This window comes from Anas platyrhynchos, chromosome Z (genome assembly GCF_047663525.1).
Source record: "Anas platyrhynchos isolate ZD024472 breed Pekin duck chromosome Z, IASCAAS_PekinDuck_T2T, whole genome shotgun sequence".
Lineage (NCBI taxonomy): Eukaryota > Metazoa > Chordata > Aves > Anseriformes > Anatidae > Anas > Anas platyrhynchos.
Genome location: NC_092621.1, coordinates 21,604,295 through 21,616,666, shown reverse-complemented (window position 1 = coordinate 21,616,666; position 12,372 = coordinate 21,604,295). Strand labels below are relative to the sequence as shown.

At 39.8% G+C, this 12,372-nt stretch overlaps 1 protein-coding gene across 8 annotated transcripts in view; it reads right to left on the bottom strand.

Annotated features, from left to right (window-relative positions):
* The window catches only part of KIF2A (kinesin family member 2A), a 66,043-nt gene extending 57,034 nt beyond the window's left edge, over positions 1 to 9,009 (bottom strand). For 2 of the 8 annotated variants that reach the window (XM_072030894.1, XM_072030895.1), the window contains exon 1: positions 7,515 to 7,590. Coding sequence is in view for 4 of the 8 variants with exons in the window: in XM_072030896.1 (XP_071886997.1) it covers positions 7,515 to 7,614; positions 8,753 to 8,755 (103 nt within the window). In the remaining 4 variants the exon portion in view is untranslated. Of the gene's footprint in view, positions 1 to 7,514; positions 7,615 to 8,752 lie in introns of those variants that run through there. The other 6 variants (XM_072030897.1, XM_072030898.1, XM_072030896.1 and 3 more) reach the window with 5 other exon arrangements.
* Positions 9,010 to 12,372: the final 3,363 nt, after the last annotated feature.

Below are 12,372 nucleotides of genomic sequence, written 5' to 3'. Positions count from 1 at the left end.
CTCTCTTTCAAACAGCACTGAGGTTTAGACGTTGTAGATTTTTTTTCACTTTTCTACAACAGGATTTAAGATTGTGGTGGACTCAAATAGCGTGGTGGATACCCTCTGCCAAAATACTTAGATGACTTGGCCAGTGTTCTCCCTCCCTTCCCCCTTCCTCATTTTGTTTGTTGCTTAAATAAGTAGCAGAGACCTCTTTTTCATGATGTTCTCTGCCTTCTCTGAAGCTAACAGTAGCTGCCCAGAAACAATAGATTCTTGCATCACACAGAAGTCTTCTAGTAGCACCTTATACAGATGATTTCAACTGGTACCATCTGCCTTTTCTGACATACCTGTCAATATTGTTTTCTCCCCTTATTTTACAGTACTACATTCAGAAATAATATTTATCATAACTTATTACAGAGTTGTCAAATGTTGTTCCTGGTTAAAAGGCATTTTTCATTTTATGCATGTTTAAAGCCTGTATTTTAGCCTTATCTTAACAAGGTTCCAGAAGTTCAAGATCAAACCATTAAGTAAACTTAGAATAACATTTTAATTCTTCTCTGTGGTTTGATAAAAGCTCGATGTAACTTAAAAATTTTCAGATGGTGACTTATATTCACCCCACTGATCACCACCTGAGTTCCTATTCTATTAAACTGTCAAGATAAACTGGAAAGTTCAATTCATAAATACTAAAGCAAAACTACAAACAAAACATGTAAATATAACCCAGAATTTAATCAGTAAATTGGAGAACTGCAAAATCTAAGCGCGCTTGTGCTTTTCAAAGTGAATTCACTTCTACTGCCTTCTTTCTAGAGTCATAAATAAGAGTACAGATATACTGTGGACTTTGTTTCTAAGGAGAAACCTTTACACAGATCTCTCTCTCTACTTCCCTCCACTTATATACATATGTGGTGGGCAATTTGAAGACAATTCTTCACTTACTAGCCCAACAGGAAAAAAATATGCTTAAAATACTCATACATGGGATTATGTAGAGCTTTCAGTGTCAAATGAGAGCCATGGTAAACTCAAACTTGCACCTGACTACAAAGCTTCAATTGAATTAATGATAACTTGAATGCGAAATAACATTCTTCTATGGGGGAAAGCATGACCACCCACTGCTAATAATGCCACCAAAGCCAAAGATTTATTGTTATAAGCAAGTTACCTTACTCATTTTATTTCTACCTGATATTGCACAATTGCATTTTACAAAGTCCTGGAATTATCAGTGTTGCAGATAATGCAGCAGTGGCAAGGAACAAGCAGATTTTTCCCTCTACGAGTATGGGAAACCTTAATGCTGCTTATGCCACATGCAGCCAGAACTGCCACTATGTAAAAACAATAAGCTACACTGAAAGCAGTGCTATTTGAATAAAGAACAAAAAGTTCCATTGTCACATTCAAGCCTTTAGGTAGCAAAATCCCTCATTCATCTCTTTCAAGGGTCAAATGTAAGATCAGACTCCGTTGCTGAATGAGAGCCTGCTCAAATAAAGAAAACCGTGAAAAAAAAAGAAAAAACACCTTACAAAGTAGCTTAATTACTAAATCTAGCTGATAACTCACCTGTTGTAAAAGGTCATTTGAAGTTCTCGTTAAAAGCATAGTTATACGGTTATTTCCAAGAACCTCTACTGGCTCATTTACACTAAGCAATTCTAAAATTATCTTGGGTTCCTAGCAACATAAAAGAAGAACTGAATTTAGACTGTAATAGTAGAGTTACCAACAGTCTTCTAGGTATTCTCCTTTCGTGTAAATGATTCAGGTCACCACAGACATTCAAAAATAAAAACTAAGCATAAGTCTGAAAAAATAATTCCTTTTCCCAGGGAAGGTAATTCTCATGCAATTTTTCACAAAGCATTACCACTTTTTGTCTAACAGATGTAAAATCTAGTTTTAAATATTCAGCAATAACTAAATTCAAAGACATCAAAATTAACTCTACAGAACACTCTTCACCAGAGAAATGGCAATACGATTGTCCTAATACCCTCCCTATCTATGGCTGCTTTTTCCCTCCACAAGAGATTAACAAGGCACAGAGAACAGTGGCAAAATACAGGAACATCTAGCCACACATTCTGCCTCCAACAGTGGTTCTACTTCAGAAAATTATTCACCAAGATAAATGTTCTTCACCAACTTCTACCAAAGCAACAATTTATGGATTTTCTAAGCCAACAATTGTCCTGTTTATCATGATACTTCTGGGGATAGGAACAAAATGCATTTCCAGGATATCAGACAGTCATTACTGTTTCATAGCTAAACAGATACTACAGTATTCAAAGCGTCCATTACAGGGGTCAAAGTTGTAGGAAAATCATGTCAACCATCTGTCTATCTCTATATTGGGAACATTATAGAGAGCTATTGGCTTTTTAATTCTTTGAATGAAAATAAAAAATAGTACTGAAACAAGAGTATAACAAACATGAATATTTTAAGGAACGTAAGAAGGACAGAAAATGAAATGGAATGCATTTGAACACAGAGGAAGAACAGTTTTGTGGATGTAACTCATAGCAGTTTATGACAACCTACATCTGGATTACCATAGTTTTAGTTTCCCAGCCTCCCTCCCTGTAACACTTTCAATTGAAAATTAACACTGATGCAGTGGGCAGACAAAAGCGGCCCAGATTTAACCATCTTAAACAGACATGGAATCACACCAGTAGTCAAAATTACTAAAACTAACTTAATTGTGCTAAGTGTCTAAAAGTCTTAAGTATAAAAATCTTTACCAAAAATAACAGAAAAAAAAAAAGTCCAAACAATACTGCTAGAAAAATACATTTTAGTCTCTATGTCCAGTTCAGAACTGAAAACAATTTAAATAAAATCCCAAATATGAAGTCACTATAAAAACTAAAGGTTTAGAATATACAATAGCAGGCATTTTTTTTTCTTACTATAATTATTCCCTCCAAAATACTAATAAGAAATGCAAGAAAGCATATACTTCAGAAGAGACAAGTGTTAAAACTGGAAAACAAAGATAAGCTTTCATGCCAGCAAAAAGAATTGGTCATATACCTGAAAGCTTTTTCATGCTTTTGAAATAAAAAAGAGATAATAACAAAAGCATATTACAGCTCCATCAAAACTTTTCACCCTAGATCTGAAAATACATACTGAAAGCATTTATGCATCCAGACTACTCAAACTATGCTACAGAGACATTACAAGAAATTGACTATTAAAAGTAAATGTCTTCTTAAAAACTATTTATTTTTAAATTGCAAACCCATCCTGACTGCCCATTCATTTTGTTTACTGCACATTCCCATTACTGTACAAATTTCAGATGGCTTGGGTGTCCTTGCTGTGGACTTCCGTACCTCAGTCTTACATTTCACTGGAAATTAAACTTAACTCTGAAGAGCTAACTTACCATACACAACTGCATTCTTTTTTCCTCTGTTGTGTACATTCATAGCAAACACTGCATTTTAGCATTTGCAATGGGTTGATCACATATTCTCTTCCTGATCTCAAGATGGTGAGGATGACAAGACAATAAGATGGGAGAAAAGTCAAAAAAGAAAGATCACACTCTATAATGTAAGCAGTAAGTGATTTAAAAGGTAGAACTTAAACGAGAATACAGAAACGAAGAGAATTCGCTCCGTTCTGTTACTTATTTCCCAAGCACAAAAAAATCACAATTCCACAGGTTGATCCGTTCAAAATACCATGGATTTTGTGCTCTAGGAAATGAGCTCATCTGATAAATACTCCATACTGTTCTCTCAACTTTTACAGCCTTTGAATAAGTACATATATGCAAAGAACTCAAAAGGCTAATTCATCCTCTGGAGCAAATAGAGATACCTTTTTAGTGGCACTGCTTTTCACTCAGACATGACCTCTTTCCATCAATTCATCATCTTTTCCCACCTCGACAAGGGGTGAAGCCATGCTTGATGCCATGCTGTCAAGAAGCAGCATGATAAAGTCTTCAGTTCGTAAATCCGCAAGAAGAAAACAGGAGTAAAACTGGATGCCGGCAACAAACCACTTAAAAGGAGTGGGTAGAAAGAGCAATAAGTTTACCTACCAAAAAGAAATGAAGGGTGTATTTCCCCACAACACGATGAAATGGAGGAAAAAGAAAAAAAGAAAAATGAAAAAAACCACCAACCACGTAACACAAGCTATATGATCCAATGGCTATACACAGCTCTAAAAGACATTATTACCAGTATGTGATTCTGTACTGAATATGGAACAAAAAGATGAGAAGACTCTCTGAAGATCAGCATTTCAACTCTTGTCATTCAAGAGCTATTTATGCAAAATATAGAAGGCCTACATAAATATCTGAAAATCTGCAAGTTACAGTGAAAATCCACTTACTGAGTATCGAGAACAGAATGCTTAAAAAGTGATTTTAAAAAGGACACAGCAAACTTAACACGTCTTCCTGGTCAACATTTCTGCAGGAACAATCCCCAGAAATTGGGTGCAATGAGATGAGCACCTGCACTGGATAAGTAAGTCTAAATGCTGGACACATTAGCTCCACCAACAATGCCAGACTTGAAGTCCCGTTTGTGATCTGGCCACTAGGGAAGGACAAAGACACATTGTGTCAAGTGTGGCTTACATAGGGATTAGGTAATTGAGTCAGATGATTTAAATGGGGTAACAAAAAAGTCTTAGTCACAGGGAAAGAACAGATACATGTCACCAAAGGAAAGAGTAAAAGCACATTACCATTTAAATCTACCCTCAAGAGCTTGTTAAATAGGGTGACTACCCAAACCTGAACTGAATTTTTATAGCATCATTATACCTTCTATCTTGCTATAAAATCATTACTGCTATTGGGAGCTGCACATAAATGTCAAGATTGTCATAGGGGATCACCCAAAACATAGAGGATGGTGTAGATACTCAACACTAACAAACATCAGTTTCATGCAAGTTGGGCTTTGAAGAAGCAAAATAAAACAAAAATCATAGCCCTTACCATTACAAAAATTTAGTTTCCTTTGTATTTGATGGTTACCATGATGTTTTGGCATGCATAAGGAGAGAGGAGCTCTAGCAGGCTTTTGAACTAGATGGATTATCTTTGACCATGACCAGTTTCAGCTGCTTCAGAGACAAGTGGAAAAAAAAAATTCCTAAGTAGGCAATTACAAAATAACACAGCCACAGGCAAGATTTCCTCCTACCTCCCATCAGTTACAGGTTATTTAAACTACAGGCTCGGGTAGGACAGAAACTACCTTTTACGATGGGTGGTGTATTTTGTTTAAGCTTTGTTACAGAGCTGGATATTCCTATCACCCATACCAACACCCTCCCTAAAATTCTGCTGGGCTTCCAGCATCCACGTCCTGTGGTAATAAGCTCCACGTGAAAACAGTTCCAAGTTTATTCTCCTTTTTTAAGTTTTCTATTTCAAACACTGGCAGTTCTACTGTTATTCTATCATGAAAATAAATAAATAAATAAAAATGAACAAAAGCTCGTGATCTTTCTTTTTCATGTGATTAACTATCAAATCTGTAAAAAAGAAAAGAAGTCACCCTTTTTCTTTTCCTGGAGTTTTTGTCAAATCTTCACTTTCCCCAATTACCAGAAGGTCCTTTCTCCTCATCTGCTGCTTTACTTCTGACAGTGACACCACCACTGTATTCCACTCCTCTCCAAATGAGCAAATATGTAATTAATTTCTCTGTTCTTCTAGGTAGTATTTCAGATTTGCCAAGATGGAGAGGATAGGAACAGCCTGAGGAGGAAATGGGCAGAACACAACTGGACTGGAAAAGTAAAGGGGAAATACCAATTAGCCTACCAGAGGTCTGCAGGGCATAAGACAGATTTATCCTATTTCAGCAAAAGACTGAATTTATGGGGAAAAAAAAAAAAAAAGACATTTTTTCTCCAAGTAATTATACAGGTCTTTGTCATCATTAATTGGATAACACACAAGATGTGGGGATAAGTTCACTTGCAAAACAGTGGGCTATTGTTATTTGGGTAAGGGGAATTCATCACCAGACAAATACCCATGTCTAGACCTGGGAACGGCGCATCTTCTGGACAGGAGGAACCACCCTCACAGCTGATCTCGCAGCTACGTTCTGGCTCACTCTTCTGTGTGATAAGGCACATTTTTCATGACTAGAAACACAGTCCATTGTTAGAAATTCACAATCTAAAACAAACGAGTTCTTCCCTGTTTCCAAGACAAATTACCAGGGCTTAGTTCAAGTAACATAAATAGACTGTACTTAGATAAATAGTAAATTTCAGTATCAGAAATGATTATTAAAATCCAAACGAGGTGACCACTTGATACGCTCTTACATGAACATAATGAGTTATCCCAAGTAATTATAACTGGAAATATTATCTGTTACTCTAGACAACATTTATACCAATGTTTACCCACTGAGAAAAAACAGATACACAGCAAGCAGCTCTGCATCGTCAATGCATCGTCAATCCTCGAAAATGTTGGGTTTTATCCAAATGCTGGTTTTCATATGTTGTTGGCCATGAGCTCTAATAATGCCTTTCATTTGTAGAACATCTATATTCTATTCAGTCCTATAAGAAATCTCTCACTTAAACACTTAAGCCTAATCAGAACTTTTCAAAATGACAGAATATGTAACATTTCTTTCCAGAACGTTCTGGTCTCATTCTCACACTTCTTGTGTTTTACATGTCTTTGAAATTTTTTTGTAGCGAAGATGGATGGCTTTTAACAGCAATGTTTTATTGAAAAAAAAAAAAAAAAAAGAAAAAGCTATTCTCTTCATTCTACTTTTTATTTAAAGAAAAATAGAGTTATCTGGAATTAATAAAGCTTTGTATTCAAAAAAGCCTTTAGCATAACTGGTGGACAGATGGGAAAAAAATGCATACTTGTTCAAATGACCCCATTAACAAAACAGGACTTTATTTTATTCAGCAAATGAACACAGAAATTAGGAGATTTTAAAGAATAATTGTACTCACCTCTCAAAGCATAAATTTAGTTTTAAAAAGGGAATTCCTTCAAACAAGACAAGTGCAGAACAACAGACCAATCAACGCACCACGTTCTCTAGAAGTTTCTTAGATGGTTAAAACCATCTAAGCTTTCTACCTCGGGTAGCTGGTACGATAGATGGCCCTGGTTCTACCTGGGATACAGGTTCCAGGTTGGGCACACGCAGGTGGTGCACTCTTCCTGACAGAGAAGGTCACACCTCTACTTTCTCCCAGCCACATATTTCCTACACACAGATCCTTTTGGGGTCACAGACCGTCTGAGAATCATGTAAACTCCCTAATCCTGCAGAAAACTACCATATCCGAAAGTCTGCAAATTCCATGCAATTAATGAATTAAATCGTCAGAATAAAAATAGTGGCCACAATGGATGCGAGATGGAGCTCCTAAGAACAACGCAACTGGCAAAGGCATCTTGTTAGAAGCAGCCAGATCAACCTTGATTGCTTGTGCAACCACAGCCCACATTGGTAGCCTACCTTCTGAAAGGCAAAGCAATCTACATACAATGTAGTGCGGGCTGGCCTTTGGTATTTGTCTCAAAATGCTCCCTTCTGCATATCTGGTGGTCCAGCAGCCCTGATGGGAAACAAGAAAACACCGCAATAACCAGGACCCACCAACCCTGGTACAACACTGCCGTGTGGATGCTCACGAGGACCACGGCAACGTAATTGCTCAAGCCCCTACTGTCTGCATGACTGCTGGGAAGGGAACCCCTGGTATATTGCTGATGTGTAAGATATTTAATGCGCTGCTTCACATATGTGATACAGCAAAATATGTGAATTGTTAACAGCAATGAGAGTAAGTATTGTTATGTTGAAGAGTTACTGCCCTCAATTCTAACTTCAGAAGTGAGCAGAACCCTGCAGAGCGGGAAAAAAAAAAAAAAAAAAAACCACCAGGGCATTGTCATGTCTTATTGTCCAAAGAACATCCAAAACAGACAGTAACGTGTATTAGAAATGGATGCAGGCCTCAGGAAAACAGTTTTTCGAGTCGCTCTGGTGAGGTTTTCTGAAACCTCAGACGGATCTGCAGGAGCTGTGCAAAGAAGCGCCAGACCTATCGGATCCTTCACGTGACACACAAGCCATTAGGCACAAATTGAGGGGTACGGCTGAGCGCGGCGCCCAGCGCACACCGAGCATCTGATTTTTATTGCAGGGTAGCGCTGCGCGATGGGCCGTGCGGCAGGCAGGGCAGCCGGGCTGCATAAAGGCTCGCTGCTCATTTCCTGCCTCACGACCACACCACGCTGCCTCCAGCCTTTGACCTCCAGCTCCCTCTCCCCCGAGCAGCGTTTGGTTATTGTACGGCGAGATCATGAAGGGGAGGAGGAGGAGGAGGAGGAGGGGGGGGGGGGGGGCGCAGAAGCCCTTCCAGAAGGCGCCCGCAGAACCCCACCCTGGCTCAGCAGGTTGCGGAGCCCCGAGGAAGGCCGGGGCCTTCCCCCCCCCATCTCTCCCATCTCCCCTCCCTCCCCTCCCGGCGCTGCCGCAGCCGCCCCGTCCCCACCGGCCCCGCGCCCCCGCCCCTCCGCCCGCGCTCCCCCTGGCAACCGCAGCGCGGCCCGGCCCGGCCCCTCCCCGGCCCCGCGCACACAATGGGCCCCGCGCCGCGCCTCAGGCGGCGGCACCCGCACGGTCCCCGCGGCTCGGCTCGGCGCGGCTCGGCCCCTTCCCCTCCCCTTCTTCCCCTGCCCGCCGCTGACCATCGCTGCGCTTGATCTCCACGTAGATCCCTATCTGGATCTTGCCGAAGTTGGCCGCTGCCATCGCCTCATGGGGCAGCCGCGGGGAGAGACGACGACGAGGAGGAGGAAGGTGGTGGTGGAGGAGGTGGTGGTGGGGGGCGGGCGGGCACAGGGCAGGGCGCGCACAGGCGGCGGCGGCACCGACCGCGGCGGCGGCGGCTGTGGGAGGGGATGGAGGGAGCGGGAGGGACGGGGGGGAAGGAGGAGGAGGGACGGGGAGAGGGAGGGAGAGGGGGAGGGAGGGAGAGAGGCAGAAGGAAGAGAGAAAAGGCGCCGGCCGGATACAACGGGCGCTGCGCCTGCGCGGCTTCGCGTCACGGTCTGCTCCTCCTCCTCCTCCTCCTCCTCGCCTCAGGGGAAGGGGGCGCCGGCTCCTCGGTGTCCCCTCCGAGGGCGGTGCCGAGCCCCGTGCGGCGCTGAAGCCGCCCTTCTCTTCAGGGCTCTCCTCCTGTCACCTTGGGCGGCCCCGCTGAGCTCGCAGGCTCGTCGCCGCGGCACGGCAGAGCCCGGCGATTAGAAATAATCCCCCCCCAATCCGCCCTGCAGCCGGTAATGCCTCAGCGAGGCTCAGCAAGGGCTGCAGCCCCCACAGCCCATCGCCCCCTCTCCTCCGTCTGATCCGTGCTGAGACCGGAGGGAGCCGGAGTCAGCAGCTCATGGCTCCTGCAGGCTGTCTGCACACTTGTACATAAATAACACACGTACACAGAAGAGGAACTGGCAAAAAAAAAAAAAAAAAAAAAGTTAAACAGCAACAACCGTCTTGCACAACTTGGTTGCTATTTATGTTGGCCCTGAATGATGCAAACCACCCTCTCGGTGAACTGCTAGGGAAAAAAAAAAAAAAATGATGAGTGAAAGTTTGACACTGTGGTTTTTGTTGTTGTTTGGTTGGTTTTAGTCTTAAAAACCGTGTCGTACTCTCCTATCCTTGCCTTGCCCAGCTTCATTGTTCACATGAGAAATTTAGGTCCAAATCTGAATCGTGTTCTTCATGGGAAGGCATTCCTTATTGCACTCGTGCTGGAAGTATGATACTAAAGGCAGCAAGAAAGGTCCGACAAAACTACATTGCTTTTCTAGTTTGGTCACTATCCATTTAATTGAGGCTATTGACAAACACAAAGAAATATCACTTTGAAAAAGATCTGATGCAAGTAATATGATGCCTTTAAGAAGGCCTGTTCTAATTATAATAGAGTTAATGATACACATGCTCTTTTTAACCCATAGGTATTTTTGAAATAAAACCAAAATGCAACAAATGTTTTAGTTATGTGAAAATTAGGCAGAAGCTAATGTTTAATTAATTTTATTTTTTTTTCTGCTCACTGTAAGCCATGGCACTTCAGTGATGTGCACTGACATTTTGTAACGTTCTTTTTGCACAATTTCTACTGCACAGACTTAAATTCCAACTTTGTCTTGCATAAGTACCCTTGTCAGATTTGGATAGCCACTTGCTTTGTCTCTGTGTGGCTGTTAAATTTATGATCAACATAATTGAATCTTTTCTGATATTTTTCTGTAAAGTAAAGACAAAAATATTCAGATTCTTTTATTAGGAGTAATTGGAAAGCACCTCATTTGAAATGTTTGAATAAGAAATAAAAAGTAATTTTTCATACTATTTGCTCTGTCTTTCATAAAGATTAAACTGAAAGCTTTGATATGTAACTATAGTTTTCTGGACAATTATTTAAGTCCTGTCTCTGCATAAATGGAAGGTTAATTTTGCATACAGGCCATCTCACTAAGAAAAAGAAATTCAGTCTTAGAAACATATACACAATCATAAGTATTTATAAAATTGTAGTCTTACATAGAAAAACTTAAGTACATATCAAATCTAGAGTTGATCCTGAAATCTGTGATGTGCTTTGGCCTTAGTCCAGAAAATTGTTTTAGAATATTTCAAACTTTAAATAAAAATTTAAAGCTGACACTTTAAAGGCCCTAAATTATTATTTTGTTGTACACTCTGTGACAACTGAGATATTTGCTATTGCCATAAAGCACACATAGAGGCTTTCATAGAGCAAGTCAGCAGTGATGAGAAAATGCTTGTGTTCATCTGGAGGATGAACAGCAGTAGTCATAAATACGTCTGAGTATTTTTAAATAAGGGCAAAGCATTAAAGTTTTCTAATGCAAATAAAGATCTCTAATTGTTTTGATTTGTTTTAAATCAAGTTTACATCCAAAACTGCGCTCCTGAGTACCATTTTTCTTACCTAATATTCTAAATAAATATCTCTTTTTACATATTCAATTAAAAACACATACTCAATCCAGTATTAAATAGAAGATGCCTCAGTACCTGGTGTTCTTGGACAACACACACAAATTACACAATTACTGAAGCTTTGGCCTTCAGTTCAAAACTTTGGCTGCTTTTGGATTAGAAAGACACCAAAAGTAGTGGAAAATGATCATTTACCAGGTATGTTTCATCTGGTAGCAGGAATGCTTGAGTTTTCAGCAGACACTAGCGTCTGCCTGTATTTCACGATTACAACTGCAGTAATTAAAATTCTTTATTGCGTTTTGATGTCCAAATCAAGTTATGAATACCAGTCTCCCTCTCTGATGCCTTAAAAGTGATTGATTAGTAAATATTTGAACTATTTCACACTATTAGTGAATTATTACGATTAATGATATCACAAGTTTGTAATTATATATACATGAAATGTTTTCTTTTTCGTACTCTACTTGGAAATTATGACTTCTAGTTGCATAACTTCAACAGATATTAAACATGTGTGCAGGGCAGTCAACAGTTAGGTAAAAGAAGCATGTGAAAAAATCAGCTACATATTAATATACATGGAAACAAAATTAAAAACAAGCCACTATAGCACTGTAACTTATCTGGTCATCATGATAACCTGTTTCCTGTTTCAGTACATAAAGAAAGTACAACATTAATAATAGATTATTTTTTCTACTTGAGAATCAGTAAATGCGCAAGCGGTGCCAGAAGCTGTCTGAAAATCCAGTTGCCCTGTTAGGCTGACACCCTTTTTGTCCAGTTTGGTACCTTTGTGAAAGTAGTAACAGATGAGCTGTCTCACAGTTCTCTTCCTGCTTTTATTAATTTATTTATTTATTGTTCTTCTTTTTCCTTTTATGCATCTTTTCATCTGTATTGCATTGCTATTGAAAACTACCCCCTGCTGGCCACAACACTTTGTGAGTAATAGCACTATACAATGCTATCAGAAAATGATAAAAAGAGGAGAACCGCCTTACTTGTAGAGAGGAAATATTTTAACGTATTTGCCACTGCTTTATGGAATATAAAAATCTGGTTTTCATATAACTACATCTGAATGATAAATTGTTGCAGTAGTTGAACTTTGTATAGCTGCCTTACCTGGGAGTTCAAACGTTCTAAATATGTCACTCAAAGTCTTCACAACTAAGCTTATGTCTTCCACAAACCCACTCTAAATTCCACTGCATTAAATGCCTACTGTAAGATTCTGCTGGTTATCTTCAGAAATGAAACTGATGACTCATTTAAATAACAATTATTTTGGGATTATACTTAACTAATTATATATTAGAAACAA